This window comes from Ranitomeya variabilis, chromosome 8 (genome assembly GCF_051348905.1).
Source record: "Ranitomeya variabilis isolate aRanVar5 chromosome 8, aRanVar5.hap1, whole genome shotgun sequence".
NCBI lineage: Eukaryota > Metazoa > Chordata > Amphibia > Anura > Dendrobatidae > Ranitomeya > Ranitomeya variabilis.
In genome coordinates this window covers 38,340,386-38,365,592 of record NC_135239.1, presented here as the reverse complement: position 1 = coordinate 38,365,592, position 25,207 = coordinate 38,340,386, and the positions used below count along the sequence as shown (strand labels likewise).

The 25,207-nt window shown below is 40.4% G+C and overlaps 1 protein-coding gene across 3 annotated transcripts in view; it reads right to left on the bottom strand.

Moving 5' to 3' along the window:
• Positions 1 to 25,207, bottom strand: part of PAPPA2 (pappalysin 2) — a 227,359-nt gene that overhangs the window by 69,206 nt on the left and 132,946 nt on the right. For all 3 annotated transcript variants that reach the window (XM_077277920.1, XM_077277918.1, XM_077277919.1), the window contains exons 6-12: positions 19,696 to 19,888; positions 18,151 to 18,272; positions 13,315 to 13,798; positions 6,914 to 7,042; positions 5,606 to 5,697; positions 5,318 to 5,508; positions 111 to 200 (exon numbers count right to left, since the gene is read on the bottom strand). In XM_077277920.1, coding sequence (XP_077134035.1) covers positions 111 to 200; positions 5,318 to 5,508; positions 5,606 to 5,697; positions 6,914 to 7,042; positions 13,315 to 13,798; positions 18,151 to 18,272; positions 19,696 to 19,888 — 1,301 coding nt within the window. The remainder of the gene's footprint in view (positions 1 to 110; positions 201 to 5,317; positions 5,509 to 5,605; positions 5,698 to 6,913; positions 7,043 to 13,314; positions 13,799 to 18,150; positions 18,273 to 19,695; positions 19,889 to 25,207) is intronic.

The window sequence follows — 25,207 nt, the reverse complement described above, 5'->3', positions numbered from 1 at the left end:
AGATTACCAAATTGCCATAACGTGAGCTATATGAACATACCGTCCATGCAGTATATATGGTATATATATGCTGCAGATTTTTGCACCGCAGCTTTGAAGAGATCTATTACCTTTAACCATATAGAGTGTTCGAGAGCGACGTTGCAGGGAAACCATGAAAGCATTTTATGTCCAGGCACCGCATTGAGCGGCAGGCAGCTCTACAAAGAAAACACAAGACACGTCTAGAAAAATAATCTTCCTATTTTCCACCTCAATTGTCTACAGTTTAGATTTTTTTTCTCCCAGGGACACTTCAATACTGTACAGAAGCATTCAAGCACATAATGAGCTGTATTATCTAGTAATGGACCGCGGTGCGCTAAACTATCCATCAAAACATGTTTACCAACCAGACGTAGTTTGCATTTTAAATTATCCTGTTGAATAAATATTCATTTACCAAAACCCAAATAATTAGAATAATAGAATCGCAGCCTGTTTATATTCCTAAATTATATTTTGCAATATTCCTGGGAGAAATTCTCGACAACCTGCGGATGTTTAAGAAAACTGCCAAAACTTGGACGTCGTTGTTAAGCAGAGGACCCCTGTGTAACAAAAGCACATAGCGGCTGCCCAATGAATAATTTGGAAAGTGCAAGGGGTTAATTGCCGAAATCCTATCTCATGGCAAATGATTTACCAAGGCTCAGATAAGTCCTGTTCTCCGCCATCGAGAAGAAGCTACTGTGCGTGAAAGTCTATGCGCCTATGCGAATGTTTATAGTGGTAGATCTAAGCATACGTAAAATATAGCAGATATTTAATTGGGCACCCCATTATGGTGCCTGAATTCATTACCTAGGATAGATGAGTTGCTGCTTGGGCCAATTCTCCACTAGTATTTGCTTACAATACAGTTCCTCTCGAGAGGTGACTTAGGCTGTGTTCACTCGTAGAGTTTTGTTTTGTATTTTTGCAACTTTTTTTGCTTTTTTTGCTACTTTTTTTGGTGAACAAATATAATTTTATTAAACATGCACTGTAGACAAAACACATATGGATTCTGCACCAGAAAAACACTTGCGTTTTGAATGAAGTGTTTTTTACAGCCTAGAGAGCAAATTTTGTCTGTAGTAAAAAAAAAAAAAACATAAAAATGCTGCTATATGTTTGCACCACCCAATTGCAAAAAGAATTCCCTCTAATGGCTCCCATACACTTGAAGGGAATCTGCCACCAAGTTTTTGCTATTTCATCTGATGCACCTTTCATGTGACTGCAGATAGAGGTTTTTGATATTTTATTGAAGAGGGATGATACAGTTTTGGATATGAATTGGTATAGAGTATAATTCATTTATATGGGCCCTGACCCACAGCCGGGTTCATATAGTTTTATCACAAATAATACATAGGGGCTTTAATTCAGTATTAAAATATTTCCAACTTATTACTTAAACTGGGCTTATTTGCATGCAATTAATATAATTAGGGAACATGTTTCTCTACAGGGGTCTTTGGAAGTCTGAGGAAATGCACAATTTAATGACCTAAGTAGCCACAGTCTGCGGAGGCATGAAGAATGTTGTGAACCGTGGATGGATCGCCTCAGAAGAACTCCATCAACGTACTGTGAAGTCACATTAAAATGGAGCGTGGAGAAATGCTGAAAACATCGAAAACTTGTGACGGAAACTAAGAGCTGTCACATACACAAGACGTGGGGTGATAAGCGATTGTTATGTTTTATCTGTTGTTTTCTTTATTTGTAGCTTTTGTTTAGGTTTGTAAATTATGTGCGTGAGCTTTCCAATGTAAGAAATGCTGGGATGAATGAAGAAATCAACTTTAAAGGGGTTGCCCACTATCTCTTAAGAATTGCTTAAATAAATAAAAACTTCTCGGTACCTCCTGGACTTGCCCTCTTCCACCAATGTCAGCCCTGTGTCCCCCAGTGAATTCTGATTAAATCCAGCCTTCAAGATTCCTTCAGAACAGAGTCCACTTTTCCCTTTCTTTGACAGACTGCTGTTGAAAAGTGTAAGATTCTGCTCTTCCTCCTGCAAATTCTGTTCTCTCGATTCACACAAATGTACAGCCTCTATAATTGCAGACTGCTACTGGTTGTGTTCATTCCCCTATCTATACTCAAATACAGTACACTCAATGTGATTTGCCTTCCCTGAGCTAGAATGCTTCTTCGTCCCATAGAAGAAGCCTCGGCGAAACGCATTTTTCCAGGTATTATACATGATTTATTCACTTTGAGCTTTTGACCACTCTGTTCTCTTAGGATTACCCCAGATTCCACCTGTGGCTGTTAAACTTTATTTACCATCACTATGACTGTGATTTGTAGGCCATTTTCTCTATACAGTGGGGAAAATAAAGTATTTGATATACTGCCAATTTTGCAAGTTTTCCCACCTACAAACAATTGAGAGATCTGTAATTTTGTGAGCGGCAGAATCTTAAAAAAAATTCCAGAAAATCACATTGTATGATTTTTACATAATTAATTTGCTATCTATTGCATGAAATAAGTATTTGATACAATAGAAAAACAGAACTTAATATTTGGTACAGAAACCTTTGTTTGCAATTACAGAAGTCAGACGTTTCCTGTAGTCCTTGACTAAGTTTGCACACACTGCAACAGGGATTTTGACCCACTCCTCCATACAGATCTTCTCCAAATCTTTAAGGTTTCGAGGCTGTTGCTGAGCAACATTGAGTTTCAGTTCCCTCCAAAGATTTTCTATTGGGTTCAGGTGTGGAGACTTGTTAGGCCTCTCCAGGACCTTGAAATGCTTCTTATGGAGCCACTCTTTAGTTGCCCTGGCTGTGTGTTTTAGGTCATTGTTATACTGAAAGACCCAGCCACGATCTATCTTCAATGCTTTTACTGAGGGGGTTGTTGATGAAAATCTTGCAATACATGACCACATCTGTCCTCCCTTCAATACAGTGCAGTCGTCTTGTTCCATTTGCAGAAAAGCACCCCCAAAAGTATGATGTTTCACCCTCCATGCTTCAAAGTCAGGACGGTATTCTTGGGGCTGTACTCATCCTTCTTCTTCCTCCGAGCATGACGAGTTGAGTTCATACCAAAAAGATCTAATTTGGTCTCATCTGACCACATGACCTTCTCTTATGCCTTCTGTGGATCATCCAGATGGTCATTGGTGAACCTCAAACGAGCCTGGATAAGTGCTGGTGTGAGCAGAGGGACCTTGCATTCACTACAGGATTTTAATCCATGACATCAGTATCTTGGTCCAGAAAAATTCCTTTACACTCTAGTGTCCCAATGCCCCCTTTATAAAACTGTTGTGTTATTGTGTGGCAGAGATGCCTTTCTGTCCCATTAGGCCTCAAGGATTGGGTGTAACTTGCTACTTCTACAAATCATAGAGTAGGTACAAATCGATTCGCAGGAGCCGGTCCATTGACCACATCAGTAATCTGTGGCAGAAGCCTCTTACATGACGGCATCTGCGGCTCTTCTTTTGATTAGCAGAGATAGTGCAACATCACAAGTGCATCACACTGGAACAATGACGCCTCATCAGGCTGGCCAATCAAAAGTAGAGCCAAGGATGCCGTCAGTTCTCAGGGCTCTCGACAGAGATTACTAACAAAGCTGATGGACCGGCTCCTGTGAATCAATTCCCAAAATTTCTATGAAATATATTATTAATTTATGAAAAGAAATCCTCCAGCTATAAACATGTAAATGTAATATAAAACTTCACATTTATTAGGGATATTAAAAAAAAACACTTAGTAATGATAACAGCAAATCCAAATGGTGCCCGGTAAACCTACGAGTTACGGAAAACGGCTTTAGTCATAGTGTGATATACCATGACTTTGTCTTACCATGACTAAGGCCGTTTGTCAAAACACGTACGCTTATTAGGGTCCATTTGGATTTGCTGTTATCACTACTGTTTTTTTTTTTTACATATCCCTAATAAAAGGGAAGTTTTATCTTACACTTACCTGTTCATCACTGGAGGATTTCATCTTTTTGCCTCTTTGCAGCCCCGGCTTGGGCGAGTTCTGTTCGATTACTTCCTGCTTCTGAAACAGGTGTACGGATCACTGGTGAGCTGACGCTTCTTCCCTATTTGTTTTTACTCTTTTGATAACCGTTATTAAATGTATCTTCCCTTGAAAAGGACAACTCAAAAACTGCTGTATCGCTGCAAAATAAATTGTAAGTATATACACAGCTGGAAAGCAAACCTCTCAAGCCAATAAAGAAGAAACCCGCAAGTTTAGATTTGGAGAATCAGCATCCTCACAGTGTCTACTCATTTACTTCACTTTAGGTTTTCATGATCAGTAGTATTATTGCGGGACTCTCCTACAGCTGTCGAAAAAAGTTCTCCTGGAGGTCACTATATCGTAAGCAGCAAATATGGTTTTATTAAATCAATTGTGTCACAAAATACAGACGATGAAGTAACTTTGGTGGATACATGAAAGTATGTAAAGTCTCCAGCTGGGCACCAATGTCTTGGCTGTAATTTGATGAAAGATGTTATGAAACGCAGTAGTAACAGCACCATGGGTATCCTACACAAATGAACCAGAATGTTGAAACATATTCAATTCCAATACCTCAAGTTTTGTGACAAGATGAAAGATTTTACTTATGTGACAGCTTGAAAATATTTGCCATGCAAGATGTCTAACTTTATAGATAAATATTTTAATAAAATTAATCCCGTTCACTGTTGCAATGATCTTACTTCTTAACTCGTCTCGTTAGCCGTTTCATTATTTGTACTACATGTGCGATGATGCGATTTATCTTAGTGGTTTAGATGCAATCATATTAATTAGAGTAGTCTGCACAAAAGCTTGAAGACTTCTCCATTATTGATCCAAGTGTTGGATCTAACTCACCATCGCAAGTCTATTGATCCCTATAAAGGTCGGAGAGCACTCGGATTCCATCCATATGTTGTCTATTTTTTGATATGAGAATGTTGAGAAACCTTCATCAGTTATTTTTTTACATCTGAGGAAAACTGATGACCAGACTCTGATGGTAAAAACTGAGGTTCACCAACCTCCGAAGAAACTCTGATCAGGAACATTGATGAAATTTAGGCAGTTTTTTGCGCACAAAAAAAATCATTGATGTCTGAATTAGTCCTAAGTTTGTCTAAAAATTAAAAAGGAATACTAAATCTGCCCATCTATGTGCCAATGTATCGGATCTGAGACACTTTGTGGGACCATTCATGAATCAGTACAATGTCCATGTGCATGATGCCTAGAAAAGATACTAAGGTAATGTTATTCTTTAGAAGTATCACCTTTTGGATGGGTTCTCCAATCACTGCCAAAACTGGACAGTTCTTTAAGTCTTCATGTGAGGCAGCAGCATGAGAAGCCCACAGATCATTGTATCCCTGGGATGTAGGCTCCTCACAATCAGCAGACATTTCGATGCCATCATCAACAAACTCATTGTCTTCGTTGGGTATATAACAAAGACTGGGGTTTCCTTTCAATACAAAACACCATGTAAATAAAGCAGTGAGAGACGGCCCAAAAAGGTTCCTACAAGAAGTTTGTCTGCCAGTACTACACACGTCGCTTACCTCTGCAAATATAATTTTCTTCCAGTTGACACTTTTGAGAACAGCCATCGCCATTTTGCATTGCGCCATCATCACATTCTTCTCCCAACTCCCTGAAGTCATCATAAAGACAAGAACATAAACTCGGAAACAGTTGTTCTAGGTCCAAGAGGCCCCATAAACACAGCAATTAATATCACCCCATTGCATAAATTATTTATAAAGTGCGTGGTTAGTAAATGATTTATAGGTATAGAGATCAATGCAAACAGCTGATGCAAAAAAAACAACTAAAACATCAATGAAATCATGTTTTATCACTGTATTTGGAAAGGCCACAATGTAGGATACAGAATATTTGGCTTCTCTTCAGTGCCAAGAGGTAAATGCTGTGCAGACGAATGAGACAAATATGGATAGGTGTGAAGCCTCGCCGCAATGAATCTGCTAAAAACCTTTTTTATTAATTGTTTGCCTAAAATACTAATATAGATATGATATAAAGGCAATGTAAAACCACTCAGTATATTTTATACATTGAAATGTGCTTGATAAATTAAGTCAGCGTGAAAACACTAAGAAAATTGGAGGCTGTAGCTACAATCTCTTTATTATATTAGGGACAAGAAGGTTTAATTTGCTGGAATTAAAAAAAAAATACTCTCACAATTCTGCTGTAATTTAGCTCTTCGGCAGAGATATAGTATATATAGAAGTGTGAGCTTCTTTGCACTTTGAGAATGCTACAAACATACATAATTATCATTTATCAGTTTCACCATATATCATGCATTCTAACCACCTTCTCATACTCGCCAACATTTCTGATGGGGGAATAGTGACTTTTAAGCCCCATCCACCAACCCTGACGAGTAATGCTCCAAACTCTCTCCAACGCCCCTGGACAACCAAGAACACCCACTTTTGAGTAGTTTCCATCCATGGCACTACAAATTTGCTGGGATTATGTCTGAAAAATCAGTACAGTCCTGGCAAACTGGAGACTATTGGCAGGTATGACTTTTTCGAGAAGTCCATCCTCCAGAAGACTTTCTTATAATGCATTGTTGGGTGGTTGCCTCAAAGAGTAACTCCTCAAACATCATATAACACAATATTACACATCAGCAAATGACTTTGGTAGAAACATAGAAACATCAAACACGTTTATTGCCCATGGTAGACGTGTAACTTGATGTTCCTGAGTCTCAGTGCAAAATCTGCAGAAGAATTCGCCAATTTTATCATTAATCACGCAGGTCACAGGTCTACTCAGGTTGCATCTAGACCCTATTATACTCCTTCCCGAACCTTAAAAAAACTACTTACTCATTAACATCTCCATCTCCACAAAATGGAGCTCCGTGTATGTGAGTCAGTGCAGGGGAAGGTTCTCCGATTGAAGTCCTACCAACCACATGGACCTGGTATTGATATTTATGGCCCAGTTTCACTTCCCTATGAAGATGACAAGAACAGTTAATACACCAACTGTGGTTTTAAGCGCACATAGCCAACAAGCCAATAATTCAACCTCAAAATACTCAAAATTCCATTCATCTGTTAGAAGTATCTGTTGGCCATGGATTTTTGACAGGTATTCCAAATCTCTGTGGGACCACCATTTTTCTGCATTTCTGTCCTTAGGACACAAATACAGTTGAACAATAAGACAGGGCTCAGTGCAGGTAGATGTGTTCCCATCCCGTACTATCACATGAAATTATTTTGAAGGCTTTTTTCCATCTATAAAGATCAGGAGCATGTCAGCTTTTCATCAAATCACATCTACAATTTCTTCTTATCATTGCACATACATTACATATCATTAGAAATCTTCACTAATACCATTGTTATGTCAGAGACTTGGCCTTCCCAAAGCTTCTTGTACTCACATGGACCCATCTGACATTTGTATGAAGTTCTACTTGCCTAAATTTTCTTGCCGGGTCAATCGTAGACTGCAGGCTGATTGCTGTGGCTTGATTAGGACATATAGTATGTTATAGACCACGGTAAGTGTCCATCTGTAATCTGATGGATAAAAATCTGAACTCCGTCAACTAACATGTTAGGCATCACTAGTGGTTGGTTCCATTTTTAAGAAACAACCCCAGACTATAATGGTAAAGATAATTACTTTACATTTTCTCATAACACAAGTTACATTTGATGGCTACAATTCACATTGAAAGAACATTAATGAACTTCATAAAACTGACCACGATAGAGACCACAGAGCATCTCCCACTATCGGCTGATTGCTAATCCTACTGGGAATAAAGACTCCCACAGCCTATTGTGACCCAGCTATAGCACTTTCCAAGGCTGAAGATCTCCTAAAGCCCACAATAGCCCACTGTGTTGCAGTGCTTCAGTGGCACAATGATTGCATCTACTTCAATTGACCCTTCCTGGGCCAATGCTAAAGCTGGCATAGCCTCCTACTGCCAGGAAAATATTATATCTACTGCTCAGCTACTTTGACAATATATGAGACACCACTCAATAACACAGTCAGTCTATTCACGTGACTTTTGCATCAAAAGGTGCACAGTCATTGCAGGGAAAAGCCTGACAAAGCATAACAAAAACCTTATAAACCACTAAAACATGTCTATAAAAATCACTTTTATAGACTTTATAGAGGCTTAAAGGGCACCTGTCACCCCGTTTTTTCCATATGAGATAAAAATACTGTTAAATAGGGCCTGAGCTGTGCATTACAATAGTGTAGTTTGTGGACCCCGATTCCCCACCTATGCTGCCGAAATACGTTACCAAAGTAGTCATTTTCACCTGTCAATCAGGCTGGTCTGGTCAGATGGGCGTGGTGTCTTCCCCCAGATTTTGCTTAGTTTTCCGTTGGTGGCGTAGTGGTGTGCGCATGTCCAAGGTCCCGAATCCGCTGCACAGGGGAGTGGAAAGATCGCGATGTGCACTATTTCATTGGTGATCGGTGGGCGCGGCCATCTTCCTTTGGCCGCGCGTGCGCAGAAGCAGCGCTCTGCTGGCCGCGGCTTCAGGAAAATGGCCACGGGATGCCGCGCATGCGCAGATGGAGATCGCGGTGGCCATTTTCCTGAAGCCGAGATGCGAACTCTGCTTCAGGAAAATGGCCGCCGTGATCACCAATGAAATAGTGCACATCGCGATCTTTCCACTCCCCTGTGCAGCGGATTCGGGACCTTGGACATGCGCACACCACTACGCCACCAACGGAAAACTAAGCAAAATCTGGGGGAAGACACCACGCCCTTTTGACCAGACCAGCCTGATTGACAGGCGAAAATGACTACTTTGGTAACGTATTTCGGCAGCATAGGTGGGGAATCGGGGTCCACAAAATACACTATTGTAATGCACAGCTCAGGCCCTATTTAACAGTATTTTTATCTCATACGGAAAAAACGGGGTGACAGGTTCCCTTTAAGACATCTAATGTTGGGAACCGCTCCATGTCCCTTGCTCAGTTCTCTTTCGGCCTCAATAACAGAGGTTTTCTCTGCCTATCAAGTGGCTTCAGCCACACACTGACTTACGTCCTGCTACCAGCTCAATTAAATTACCTCCTCCAAGCCACTGATACAACAGAGCCATCTAGTGGGAACAGGGAGTATTGCAGAATAAACTCATACGTTGAATTAGAAACAATCACAAACAGAAAACGGTGAACATCTTCACATAGGCAATCAGTTGCAGGGGATAATATGTTTTATATCCTCTGTGAATACTCCTACAAATAAATTGAGTGATTTTAATATTAACACCATATTAAGGAAATGCTTTTTAGGCAACTACTTAACATAATCTTGTAGTTCCGCCTCAACTGAACCTTAACTTCAAACTCTAATAAATGTCTACCCACCAAGGTATATTTCCATTAACTGCCCAATGATGTGTTATTGAGCTCACATAAGAGATGCAACCTTCATTTTGCAGTTGAAACTCAATTTTATTTAGAAAAAAAATGCAATTTGCAGTTTAAGGTGAAATTAATCACAAAATTTATTTAAAAAATATACCACCCACATTCAGTATGGTTCATTAGTTTCAAGGATAATGACTTATTATCTTCATCCCAGATCCCCACCCACTGTGTAATACACTGTTCCTCACACATTGACACATTAGTCATTTACATCAGTCTAATAATGGGCCGGTATTCATTGCTGTCATATGTTCTACATTTCGCACAGTGTCTGATGTGCTAGCCCTGCGTGTCTCGGACTGTATGTGGTCAGATCTCTAATGTATGCATCACTTATAGATTTTTACACGTGGATGTACAAGAGATTAAGGCTATGCTCACACGTTGCATTTTTCAGCGTTTTTTTATGCTTTTTTATGCACATTTTCAGCTGCATTTTACAGTACCAACTATGTCTATGAGATTTCAGAAATCTCATGCACACAGCTTGTTTTATTTTTTTTCCTCAGTATTTTGTGCAAAACCTTGGTTTTTTGCAGAATGCTGCATGTCTCTTCTTTCAACGTTTTTCCAGCTTTTTTCAACCGTGCAAAAAACACTGAAATAACACTGCAAAAACTCAGATATTAATTTTCACTGCATTTTTTGTGCCAAAACCTGATAAAGTAGAATCAGATTATTTTTTTTTGCACTAAATTTATCACTCAGCATGCACAAGACACAAATGTACCCTGAAAAAAAGTGCAAAAAATGCACCAAAACTGCAGCAAAAAAAGCAACAAAAATGTAACAAAACCTGCTTTTTTATGCAAGTTTCTTACTGCCAAGACAGCAGGTTTTGACTTAGGAAAAAAATGTGTAAAAAAACGCAACGTGTAAACATAGCCTAAGTTGATAAACCAAAGCTCTAAATTATAAAGAAAAACTGGGTCCGCGCTACAGTGCTGCAAACAACTAGAAATATGCACTAAATAATCCGCTTAGATAATGCACGGTAGAGCAGAAAAACTGGGTCCGCGCTACAGTGCTGCAAACAACTAGAAATATGCACTAAATAATCCGCTTAGATAATGCACGGTAGATTAAACAACAGAGGGATAATTGCTATAATGCCCAGTAATGCACAGGACACCAGGTATGTACAAATAACACGACCCACTGGTCAGAGCTGCGACCTGAGCCGGCATCAGAGATATACCTGGAGAGCCAGTGAGAAAATGCCGCACTAACCGTTATAATCCAGTACCCGGTAAATGATGGTAGATGAGGGTCCAGTAGAAGGTGGTGTCCGTCGGGCTGATGTGCGGGCAGATGGACGAACGAGCAACGTGCCTTGTGGAAGAGCTACGCAGAGCCAGGGACAACTCCGGCCGGTAGTGTCCCTGGATACGAGCGGGAACCGAGGGAGGAGCTCCCCCGTACTTTCCTGAAGCTCAGTGACGTCACACGCTGAGCCTTGTGCCAGCGAGCTCCTCCCTCGGTTCCCGCTCGTATCCAGGGACGCTACCGGCCGGAGTTGTCCCTGGCTCTGCGTAGCTCTTCCACAAGGCACGTTGCTCGTTCGTCCATCTGCCCGCACATCAGCCCGACGGACACCACCTTCTACTGGACCCTCATCTACCATCATTTACCGGGTACTGGATTATAACGGTTAGTGCGGCATTTTCTCACTGGCTCTCCAGGTATATCTCTGATGCCGGCTCAGGTCGCAGCTCTGACCAGTGGGTCGTGTTATTTGTACATACCTGGTGTCCTGTGCATTACTGGGCATTATAGCAATTATCCCTCTGTTGTTTAATCTACCGTGCATTATCTAAGCGGATTATTTAGTGCATATTTCTAGTTGTTTGCAGCACTGTAGCGCGGACCCAGTTTTTCTTTATATTGTATCTTCTCTCAGACAGTTTAAGCCCCTGTTCTGTCTTGGTTCCTGCGGCTCAGTGACTCTGGTAGGCAGCGCTGGTGTATTCTTTTGCATTATCTAAAGCTCTAAATTGTTGAGAGCAGCACAAAAGACCTAAGTCAAACTCCCAAAAGCTCAAAATACAGATGCCCAGCCTTAACTTTCTGGTACTTTTGCTAGATCTTTATCGCAGTGCAAATTCAATATATTTTTGGAACATGTTAGTAAAAACAGTGGCATCCACCGGATGGCCACTCATACACACATATTGTATAAACATCTCCATACAGAGTGTTGAAAAATCATTTTGGGGATACAGTACGTAGAGCCAAGAGGTAAGGTAAGGAAGGGCACATCAGTATTCAGCTGAGACAGCCCTTGCAGTGGGAATGGAAATGCTAACAGCAAACTAAAATTACCCATGGCAATGAGAACATAAGATTTGTAAAAATTACTGGACATTTTTTGGAGGCTCCAATTACCCAAAATGTGTCTCAAATCAAAATACATTAAAACTAGAGGTACATACATATATACACATACAGTATGCATAATAATACTAAAACTATCAAATAAAATAATAAGACAATAAAGAAGCTCCCCCGTGTTTTTATAACTGCACCTCCCACCTAATTGTCTATCATGCTCAGCATTCCTCTTACACATAGTATACTTTTTTTATAGTGGTTTAGAGTCTTGTTTTCTTCTCTTAAGCCTCCATCTTGACTCCTAGCTTTTGTCATGCGTGTTATTCATCTATGCTCTACTATAAATCCCATGCTGAATCGGTACAACTAGAGGCAGTAGCATGTTTATGTGCTGTGATAACACTGTGATTATTCTTTCCTCTATATTCTCCAAATTAAACTAATATGATACCAGTATATATGAGTAAAAGAGGTCGATCTTTTGAGTTCCACATTATAATGTGTGACAGGAACTGTGCAGTCATCATCATTATATGTGATATAAGCTTCTGCCTCTCTCCTCTTATAGACATCTTCAGGGGTGCAGTCTCTGCAATTTCATCATACAGAAAGTTCTGGTGAGTGACATAATAACCCTCTTCAGAGAACATAAAGCTATGTTATTCTCAGGATCCCAGGAAGATTACCATGTGATTACATAACCTAACTGAAGATAAGTATATTTCCATATAAAAGGGGACAACTTTATAAAGGAAATACTTGTTGAATTATATATTTGGGGAAACCAATCACAGGATGAAATAAACGGAAAAAAAAACTTGGAATGCTACTTTAAATTAAAATTTGGGCAAAACTATTACACTGAGACAAATGTGAATCTGAAGGAGGGTGTATAACATTGGCACTCTATTGGGGTTATTTGAGTCCTCCCACTAAAGCCTTGCACTAATGGCAATACAGTTTTCAGTTTTATACTTGTGTTTATAACTTCCTGCAAATTATCATTGCTACATATTGTAGTAATAAAGGTTGACTGTAAAGCTACAGTAATCTACATGTAGAGTTAACCTACAGTAGCAATGCACTTCAAAATTAAATTACATGTTTATCTCTACTCTTTGGAGCACATAAAATATGGAACTCAATGACCAAAAAAATAAAAATGAGGCCCCCTTTAAGTTGTAGCTTGATACCACCACTCTCCGAACCATCTGGAACTGAAGGTTTTGGTGCCACTGTGCTATTTGTATTACTTGAGTACATTTTCCGAACATTGAATAACTTTATGAGCATGTCCCCGAATAGGTTTTGACCCCCCATTTATGGGGAACAAGAATAATCTGAAATGAGCCCTTTCTCTACTTCTGAACTGTGCAAACAAAACTTGCCCCCAAAATATTGTTACCAGTAGGACAAGCTTCCTTCCATGTAGACACAACTCTTCTTCGTTATCACTGGTTCTACTCACATGTCCGTGAAGGTGCGTTGAGTCCTTGTAACTTGGTAGTTTCTCAAGAAAGGAGGGCTCCTGACTATTTTGTATTTCACAGGTCTGCAGGATGAGCAAAGATGATCATGAGACATGGACACAAGGAGGGCCGCATCTATCTCCATGCTTGCATCAAACGTATAAACACGGACTTTTGAAACTTTTTGATCAGTGGTCAGTCTTATGGTCAATGGTGTATCACAAAAGGCTTCCATACTTCCCAGGTGTAAAGATTCATTATGTTCTGTAACTAACTCAATATCTGAAATGGGGTTAGTTACGTTTTGGGACAGGAAGGTTATCCATATGGTGAGGGCCTGAGGTCGAACAGGCTTTAGGAAGTGGAGCTCCAGCATACAACCTTGAGGCTCAGTACAGGGGACAGACATATTGGTAAACAAGTGAATTTCAGGGCTCCATGCCTGTAAGCTTGGCTGGCAAGGCTGGTCCACATCTGGAGGACCTGGATAAAAATACAGAACGTTGTGAACATAAGTCACCTATTTATGCACAGTAGACTCTAAATTATACAGTACATACAGCATGAATTCTCGACATTTTTTAGCTAAATTATTATCTGGAATTCTATAACATTTACTAGGAAAGGAGAAAAAGAGACAAAGAACTTGTCCCTGTTCACACATCAAGTAGTCATCCATTTATTATAACAGATCCAGTATTAAAAAGAAAAATGGATCTGTTACAAATGGAACAAGAACAAGTGCAAAATGGAAACCAAAGTTTCTGGATTTGGATGGATATATCTTAAAAAAGGCTCTGCTGAAAAATGGACACTTTGGTTTTCATTCTCGATTCATTTTTTGTATGTTTTTTTCCATTCTTAATATATCCTTTTTCACTTTCTCTAAAAACTTAATAGCACATTGAAAGAAGGCAAACAGAAGACATTTTTCCATTCTCGTTCAAATTAATAGATTCTGTACTGGGAAAGTTAATTTATGCATTTATTATCCCAAAACAGATCCAAAAATGGAAATATTTTCAAATTTTGTTCTCTCCTAACCAAAAGTCTGCCAGAATTATACATGTTACTTGAAGATACCAACAAAATGCAAACACTCTGGCTAAAGAGGAATCTTTTCTTTTTTTAAGCCAATGGGTGCAATTCATCTAGAATGGTGTTCTTCACACCGATCTTGAGGATGCATGCTGGTGTCAGATGTTCCTGAGTCATAAAGAGGAGCACTTCATGAATCAGGAGCACCGGATGAGTGGTGTACGCCTCGCTATGAATCCTACTCCAGCCCCTGTGAGGTTGCCACACCCTCGTGGTCTACCAGGTCCACCCATTTCAGGAGAGCTGGGAGAAAATGCCTTGGAGACACCAGAAGTTGCAAAATTTAGGTGCAACTATGAGTTGCGCCTAAACTTTGCCATTTTTCAAAGCTTTTACACCGGAGCTGTTTGAAAGCTTTGATGGATCGTGCCCAAAGTGTTTATTGCTTTTTATAGTTCTATCAATCAGGGTCAAATTGTGAGGTCATCAAAACTTCTGAAAACTCATCGATTGACCAACTTCCAAATGGTTTCAAAGATAATTGTGAAAGCTAAAATCATTCTCCGAAAGACACATGTATTCAATTGAAACAAAGCTTCTCCTTATCAACTTTGAACACATAGCCTGGGCCGACATCTGGGTTGTATCTCTAAGATAACAAGCACATTATTTATTCACAGAGCCTCCATGATTGTCTTTACAAGTCCTCAGCGATTGACTGATGATTTAGTATCAGTCTACAGTCACCAGAGGAGTAGCAAGAGGAAGGAGCTCTGCAGACTTTAGGTTGTCCACCTCTTCTCCGGGAATTAACTCCACTACACAACACTATATCACCATGAATGTTGTTATTATTAATTTTTTCATATTCCCACAACCCAGACTCTAATTTAAAAATGTAGTACATTTTTGCAACTTGCTAGCAAAACCCTCAACAATCTGCAATGCACATTCCAACCACTAGGTAGCCACATGGACACATATAGCATGCACAACTCCCGACAGAGTTGTCTGAAATTTTGGAATACGTCAAGCCAGGGTGAAGGATATAGAGACACATCAGTGTGTGGCCATTTTCCAGAAAGACCAAAGATTGTTACGTTGTTTTTATTGCATAACAGCCATCTGCTGATAATGCTTGCCTTTTAGTTCTGTACACATGCTGCCATGCTATTGTTGTTCCTTATCTTAACCCTAGTCCACACGAGAACTCTACCAGGGTGCTCGATTTCTTTCCTTATCTATTATAAACCCCGTCTCACAGAATAAAACTAAGCTAAACATTTATCCTCGAAATGAGCTGCAACAGCGCATCATCAGGGAAAAACTCAGTATCAAATACCAAGTCAATAATAAATATGACATTTCACGTAGATTTTTTTTTTAGAAAGCAAATACAACCAGTCTGCATTCCACCCCATGAGTCAGGTTTCCTGGAAATCTAATTTGCTAAATAAATCTCAATATTATTCCATTAGCATTTGCAATTGTTTTTTTTATTGAAGTATTGGATACTCTACTGAAATCCTTAAGCCATCCTTTAGTGACATGGTAAGAAACAATATTAAGGATACCGTAATGCAGAAGCCTTTAATCAAAGGAGGCCTAGCAAAGTAAGGTCAAAACAAGAACTAAGATGGTCTTTTGTATCTGCTTTTTCCTGTTTGGACTTGACCAAGAAGGAGACCAGTGAATATAATGGTCATGTATGGTTCAATCACTCTGCACGAGAGCAAAGTAACGAGCAGATGACCAATATAAGGGTATGTGCACATGGCATATTTTGGTGTACCCACTGAGTTGTGCCAGAGGAAGACGTTTCAGGTGACTTCAGCATCTTTTGTCCAGAATAGTTATTTTCTAGGATCTTATTGATTGGTCTGTTTCATAGTTTTTTTATCCAAGAATTATTGTTTCTCCTTGCGGAGATCGACATGCTAAGCATGCCGAGATGAGGAGACTTAAAGCCGCAATTCTCCTCTGGGAAATATGCTAATTATGCAAATTATCTCTTCAGAGAGGAAGAGAGCTAGAACTCTAGTGCCACCTATTGGAAGGTAGCAATCCTACAAGTCAATGTTGACCTTTTAACGAGCCTTGTCACATGACTTAGGATAATAGCTAAACCGGAATCTCAATTTGCAGACACTGTGTTTCGGGGTTCTGAAGAGACAATTTGCATAATTAGCACATTTCCCAGAGGAGCCTTGCGGCTTTAAGTCTCCTCATATTGGCATGCTTAGCATGTCGATCTCCGCAAGGAGAAACTATATTTCTTGAATAACGGTCAGACGCCTCTCACACAGCCAAACCAGGTCTCCGCTTTGCACTGATGAGGGGCAGTACCCCAAAACACAGTGTCTGCAAATTGAGATTCTGGTTTGGCTATTATCCTAAGTCATGTGACAAGGCTCGTTAAAGGGTCAACATTGACTTGTAGGATTGCTACTTCCTATAGGTGGCACTAGAGTTCTAGTCCTCTTCCTCTCTGAAGAGACAATTTGCATAATTAGCATAGTTTTTATAGGGATATTTTGATATAAACTATTGAGTAGCTTCCGATAAGAAATGCCTGAAGAAGGGTCAGGTGACTTCTTCTAGCTGATTCATGGCTTTCAAAGTCTGAAACTGTTGGAAGAAGTTCAAAAAGACTGAACGTGCACAGCAATACATGTGTTTATTCCTTTTAGCATCAGTTAAATGCTTCTTCAGGTGGGTTCTGAAGAAGAAGATGTCATGTGATGTGCACATACCCTTATTAATAGACTGGACTTCAAAGCTTCTGTAGTTGGAAAACCACATCTTTAATGAGAGCTGTTGACTGTAGCAAATGAGAACAATTTTTCACAGGGACTAGGTTTGTTAAAAAAAATCAAATAATTGATAAAGACCATTACTGATCAATAATGAACCAGTCACTGCTGTTCCTTACTTCCTGGTCCCATCTCAACGCAGAGGTAAATTAAGGAGGTTACACAGCCATCGCTGCACCAATAGCTGAGCAGGAATTTAGAGAAGAGGAAGTAGAGATCAATGGGGACCAGGTAAGACTGCACTCAATTCTGTTTTAGATACAGTGCCATAGCATCAGGGGGTGGTAGTGAGGAAAGGGAGGTGCCAGGTAGAGAAAATTCTATGGTGGTCCAAAAATTATCCCCCTTTACACTTCAACAGCCATTTCCTTTATGAGTGGAGCAGGAGTGCAGTGAGTGTCTGCCCACAGCCACAGAGTTCAATGAGTACAGCAGCCCATGGGCTACTTTGACATTTTCATCAATGCCACAGATTCCTATGCAGAGTGCAGCAGTCAAAATGTGTTTGTCATTGGCTGCTACACTTTTTATGTTCAACAACCAAGATGGCAAAGCTTAGTTTGATGAAATGAGGTTTGTCATCTCATTCACTGCCTGGGCAGAGTACAACAACAGATGACAAACTCATCTCGATGCCTGCGCTCTGCATAGGCAGAAACTGAGAAAATAAAGGCTACATTGTGCTCTCCTACAGTTCACCAACTCTCCTTCCACTTCTAATTTAGTGAGAGGAGAGCCTAAGGCCTGGTGGGTGCGATGTCCCATATTGAAATAGAGGTCTCCAGTGAAAATAAAACCTTACAAACAACTTTAAGTTATCATATACTTTTCCTCAGCCTGGTTACAGTGGCTAGGATTGGGCTAGCGTTAGACTAGGATTAGGTAGGGGACTAGGGACAAGGGTTAGGGACAGTGCTGGCAAGCCACGCTCCACCACGGTGTAGGTTCAATCTGTGGCATAGTAAAAGTATATAAAAGACATACCCACTGCCTCCTCAGGAGACCAATACCCGGAATTGTCACAGGTACGGGGTGAAGAGGCCTGATGTGCATATTGTAGGAAAGATCCATCAGCTGCGCAAAACTCACATAGAGATCCTGAATCCCTGTAATAGAATAAAAAAATAATTTTCAATCAGGCAAAATGTAAGAAACAAACATTTAGAAAAATAAGAAAAAAGTTTTTTATTCCACTACAGGGTGGGCCATGTATATGGATACACCTAAATCAAATGGGAATGGTTGGTGATATCAACTTCCTGTTTGTGGCACATTAGTATATGGGAGGGGGAAAACTTTTCAAGATGGGTGGTGACCATGGCGGCCATTCTGAAGTCGGCCATTTTGGATCAAACTTTATTTTTTCTAATGGGAAGAGGGTCATGTGACACATCAAACGTATTGAGAATTTCACAAGAAAAACAATGGAGTGCTTGGCTTTAAAGTAACTGTATTCTTTCATGAGTTATTTATAAGTTTCTCTTTGTTTACAGCTATTGACATGTGGCAGAGGTTAACACGTGAGGAGCGGTTAGAAATTGTGTTGATGTCTGGTGAATGCAGTACCCGGGTCATTGCAGCAGATTTCAATGCAAGACACCCTACACAAGAAAACGGTCAACATTCCCATTTGATTTAGGTGTATCCATATACATTGTCCACCCTGCACATTAGAACAAAAAAAAATTTTGATTAATTTAAAAGTAAGTTGTATTTTTAAAATTTTATAAGAGCAAATATTTGTTAGGTATCATTCTGTCTCCCATCAGGGAGTACTGTAAATACCATGGAGGGAAATCATGTGGCTGTTATGGGGCCCTTGGAAAGAAAAATCCTAGATTTAGTTGGTCACTATGTCTTTGATTCTACTGGCAGGAATGTGCACAGGATTGCTCTCTGCAGAGGAACCACATTGTTATATGGTTGGGTATTGGCACAGGAGCCATGGAAGAGCCCGGGGTGGAAATTAAGACCACAGTCTTCTGTCCTGGGTGGACAAACATGGCACCCTAATGGGAAGCCTACCGTCTCCTTCACAGATTAATCTATTTGTTATGAAGTGGTCCATAGAATTTCTCTGTACAAATAATATAATATTACATTGTTATGCTACCACCTTCTATATCCTATGTGTACAAGCCATGCCAGCCATGACTTAAGACTTAACATACACTAATAACTACCACTGTATCTCATGTTGCCCATTGTATTAATGTAGAATGCAATATGTGGCACTGGGAGATGAGATTGCATGCTCTATTATATTTAACAGAAGACTATAGGATTACATTATAGGATTGAGCGAGAAGAAATTGGTCAGTAAAAGTCTGCAGACTCCTCAGGTTTAGGAAAAAATAGAAGCTAAAATAGCAAACTTATCAAAGTACAAAGACAACTTGGCAAAAAAATCCTTAATTCATTGATATCCATATTCTTGTTAGGAAAAAAAACAATCTCTGTTGAGAACAATTGAGTCCATTGAAAATTGCGTAAAAGACATACCATTGCCTAATGGAGATTTTTTTTTACCTTTCATACAGTTCTCCACTGATAGGAGGCATCCATTGAATGGTGAGATAGTCTGGACCCTGATTAATTACTGTTGGCGCCAAAGGGACGGGTGAAGGTTTAGGCAATCTGGTCCATCCATGATACTTGAGATCAAGGTAACAGTGCATACGGGCAACCTGGTTTGGAGTAAAGCTGTTGGCACAGTCATCATCTAATATAGAAAATACAAGAAAAAAATTACCGGTAGGTTAAACAGTTAGTATTAAGTCCACATTCTAGAATTGTGTTCATACTTTACAAAAAGTTTACAACAATGAGAAAAAAAATATAGAAACACAATTTAATTTTATCAGTTAATCATATTTTTTTGCATAAACCAAAAGCTGGCTGGATCATGGCTATGCCTCAATCTAAGTTTTATTCTCCCTGCAGCCGCTTTATGCGCTAAGCGGTGCAGGGAGCTTTAAAGGGAACCTGTCACCCCGTTTTTTCGGTATGAGATAAAAACACTGTTAAATAGGGCCTGAGCTGTGCATTACAATAGTGTATTTTGTGGACCCCGATTCCCCACCTATGCTGCCGAAATACGTTACCAAAGTAGTCGTTTTCGCCTGTCAATCAGGCTGGTCAGGTCAGATGGGCGTGGTGTCTTCCCCCAGATCTTGCGTAGTTTTCCGTTGGTGGCGTAGTGGTGTGCGCATGTCCAAGGTCCCGAATCCTGCACAGGGGTGTGAAAATAGCAGCGATGTCCGTTATTCCATTGGTGGTCGGTGGGCGCAGCCATCTTGCTTTGGCCGTGCGTGCGCAGAAGCGGCGCTCTGCTGGCCGCGGCTTCAGGAAAATGGCCGCGGGCATCCGCGCGTGCGCAGATGGCTATCGCGGCGGCCATTTTCGTGAAGCCGAGATGCGAACTCTGCTTCACGAAAATGGCCGCCGCGATAGCCATCTGCGCACGCGCGGATGCCCGCGGCCATTTTCCTGAAGCCGCGGCCAGCAGAGCGCCGCTTCTGCGCACGCACGGCCAAAGCAAGATGGCCGCGCCCACCGACCACCAATGGAATAACGGACATCGCTGCTATTTTCACACCCCTGTGCAGGATTCGGGACCTTGGACATGCGCACACCACTATGCCACCAACGGAAAACTACGCAAGATCTGGGAGAAGACACCACGCCCATCTGACCTGACCAGCCTGATTGACAGGCGAAAACGACTACTTTGGTAACGTATTTCGGCAGCATAGGTGGGGAATCGGGGTCCACAAACTACACTATTGTAATGCACAGCTCAGGCCCTATTTAACAGTGTTTTTATCTAATACCGAAAAAACGGGGTGACAGGTTCCCTTTAAGTCACAGCTCGCTGCACAGTAAGCATGTTGTAATCACTCACCCTATGCTTACACTGACATCCTGCTCTGTACACATGCTGCAAACAGGCTGTCCAGCAAGGTGCACTGACTGTTCACTGCCCCCTGCACTGCCCCCTGCACCGCCCCAATGACTGGATGCAAGCAGCTGCAGGTATAAACCAACTTAATTTTCTCTCTGTAGCTGCTCTTACAGTAAGACAGCTGGACATGTTTAAGATTACCATTGGACTATTTTGGGGTTTTCCCAAGTACAGCCTGCACCACCTAGTTGGCAGATTGCGCTCCATTTTTTGAATATAAGATTACCACTACATCTCAAAAAAAAATAGTATTTTTTTTAACTTACAGGTTCCCTTTAAGTTTTTTATGGTAAACTTTTTTTTAGAATTTTTGATGATTTTTAAAAATGTTTACTTCTCTATTACATTTTAAAAAATTGCAAATCTTCTAGTTTTCCTATTCTGTAAAGATAAATTCTAAGCTCCCACTGGAGCTTGAGCCTGGAGACTTCCATCCTCCAAACACACCAGAGAGAAAAAAAAAAGTGGCTGGACATTTAACTCCCTCCAACCACACCCTTGAGGTGGAGATATAGTGAGTAGGCATCCCTCCCATCTCTTACACCTACTCACAACAAAACCAAAACCCTGATAACTGCTGATTAACCCTTCCGCACATATCATGCTAGAGAGAAACTTAGGGGTTTCACAGGATAACAAACTTCACAACACATATCTCCCCTCACACACAGCGCCAGTGACCCTGTCACAATATATATAACTACAACATCCACCATTCACAATATGTGATAGCCACGGCTCAGCCTCTGTCCCCCCCCCATAGAGTTTATCCACAACACAGCAGAAGAAATCATATAGCAAACGGTTGATTTATGTACAGGTCTTCCAAAACGAAGGTGCCAAACATTTCAGCCCATGAACTTCAGAACAACACATCATCAGCTTTCTCCTGCTCCATGGTCTGCAGTACATCAGAGCTTACATCATCATCACCTCTACTCCGTTGTATACTTTCACAGCATTTTCAAGGGACTCGGTAAGGTCCACGATCACACCGGTCACTCTTGGAAGTCTTTTTACACACAACTCAATCCTTTTCTCTTCATTGGGCATTCACTTACCTCCCATACTGTCTCCGAATGGTCTTCTCCTTGGGTGTCTATCTCTTACTAGCCTTAGGCTCTCCTATTTTAAGCCCCACTGATCTTCATCCAGCTGTCAACTTGACCATAGGTCAAGGTCTGAAACCAAACCACTTCTCATTGTGAGGAAACTCCAACCTGCTCTCTATACCATCTTCATTCCGATGACTCAATAGCCATTTTCATTCAGGGTTTATTGATTTGGCCTCAAGCTATCCATACCTTGTGGGGAAACACTCTTCCCTTCTCTTCTCTAGCACAACTCTTCAACTTTTGTGGGAAAATTCCTTTTTTCATCTCCATCTTCTTCAGACAGTTACGTGACTCACTTTGCCAGTAAGTCAACGTTCTGGGCCACCACTTGCCACACGTTCCTCTTCAGCCAGTCCCACAGTTACCCCTCTATAGCCGCACTCACAGTGAGATCTGGCACAAGTTTGCATACGATAAAACTTGCTCAACAGTCACTTTGCCAACTTGGCAGAGAAGGGAACATTGGTCTCGCCCGGATGTACGAAATAAGAGCATTTTGTCATACCGATTCAAATGGGCTCACAATAGTATCAGCTCAACACAAAGACATAGAAAAAGGACTAAGCATTCTTCCCATGATCTTACAATTCTACAAGACTAAAAAGAATATACACTAGTATCTGGTTTTAATTAGGAAAAAAAATAGGTGATACATTCCCTTAAAATAATAGCGACACTTAAGCATGTGGAAAACATGAAGACTTATTGCATAATTACTCATACTAACTAGGTCAGTCTACACATGAAATATGTCCATGGTGTGTTCATTTCCACCAACCATGCAGGTAGATGATAAGAATTATGATATGACATGGCGGAACAGTCGGGGGTCTGTGCGCCATATGTGGAACCCAAGGCTTTTTCTGTGCAACTTCCCAAAATCTATATTTCACAGCTTCATTTTTTTATAGCTCTCACTCCATGACCATAATGTTAACATATTTTATATAGAAGACCTCTATCATATAACTACAGCGCTGATTTAATACATCCATATAAAACACAATTGTTTTTCGCAGCAGGGATGCTGTTCTGTCCCAAAAAATAAGACTAAGGGGGCAGAGAAACGAGGGTTGCAGAAAGCCAGGATTCAGTAATATCTAAATAACACAGCATGGCAAATTAAAATAGCTCAGAGAGGTAATGAAAACTATTATTGCTTGTTGTGTATCACTAATGGGAATCTGTAATGAAAGCATTTTTAGTGTGTAATGTGTCACTGAATCTATGAAAGTGTCATATAGTTCAATGATATGGTATATAAAAGTGTCAGCTTTATTCTTTTTAACTATCGTATTCATTTTGATTTTTTTTTTCCGCCTATGGATCCATTTAAAACTTGCAAATGTTTTTCTTTCTAAGGTGTCTTAAATAGGTTTTTCATTAACATCTGTAAATGAAGGCCTGATTGGTGATCGGCTGAGATAGGCTATGGGGAGGGCGCTGCGGGCACCTACAGGGGAATTTATATGAATGGGCACTAGATTCTATGATGGGGCGTTGATCTAGGGAATTCGTTTGATTGCTGGGTATGGAAGGTTTTTCCCCCCAATATAGAGCTAATAACGTCTGCCCCATGGGGTTTTTTACTTCCTCTGGGTCAACATCTTAGGCTATAGGTTAAACTCGATAGACTTAAGTCTACCTTCAACCTTAAAAACTATTAAACTATAATGAGCGACCATAGCTGGTAACGATCTCCTGTTGATAAAACTGTGATTTTAATCAAAACTACAGCAAGCAGCCCAATAAGTGACACATTTTTGGAATCTTTGTTTCTTCATTATCCTGCTTTCAGATTAGGTGGCAGAAACCAGGTGGCTGATTGCTTTTAACAGGTGTGTAGCTATAGCAGAGGCATAGGTAGCAATCGCAAATAGACCTTGGTGCAGAGGGGGCTAAAAGGCTCCTGTGCCAAATAAGAAGACACCATTATTATATGGTATATGGTAGGTTGGGAGGCCCATTACCAATTTTGCTTCTTCCTCCTCGTAAATGGATCTGCTATTTATAAGGCTTTCTGTTCCAGCTAATAGGACTAAATATGTAGATCACCGTTATGATGTATACTTGCTAGGGGCTTGGCTTTTGCTGGGATAATTATAAATCAGGTCATAAAACGGGTTGGATTATTGAAACCACTCCCAAAAGTGGGTGTTTTGTGTCCATTTTGTGTGTTTTCCAAGATTTCCTGGGCAACATATATTCTAACTATTCATAAGTATATATATATATATATATATATATATATATATATATATATATATATATATATATTGGCTCACTTAGTTGCCTAGGGAGGTAGACAAAGGAACACTGTCTCTTTAAGACTCTCACTGGTTTACTAGGAGTGCTGATCCAGTGTAGAGTTAGCAAAAATAAATAAGACCTTACTGGCCTGAGGGAAAACAAAACATAAAATACAGAATAGTCCGTGTAGCTGCGGGGATCAACCCGCTCAGGTATAGCAAAACACATTGTTCAGGTATAGCACAAACACCTCTCTGGAGTTAGCCTCTCCAGACACACTGAATGCCTCAGAAGCCCGACTATTAAAACCCCAGACCAGACCTGGGGTGGAGATATGGAGAACGACCTCTCACCCGCCCTATGGTTGTTCTCAAAAACCCAGTCCTTTTAAAATGGCTGCTTAACCCTTCTCAACAGATAGTGTGCTGGAGCAAAACTTCTGGGTTTCGAATCACTGAAGCTAATGGCCTCAGTGAAACATATCACTCCTTCAGTACTTTGCCAGTGACTTTGTCACAATATATATACACACATCGTCACCCTTTTGATCTGGGATATGTTTCATACCACATTTCAGGAGACTTGAATTTGCCATTGAGTTTTGTGCACATCTGTCAGCAGATTTCTGGATGACGCTGTTTAGTAACTTATCAATATGTTGCAGGCTTTCAGAAAACACAAGTTTATTATCAGATTTACCCATATCAGGTAA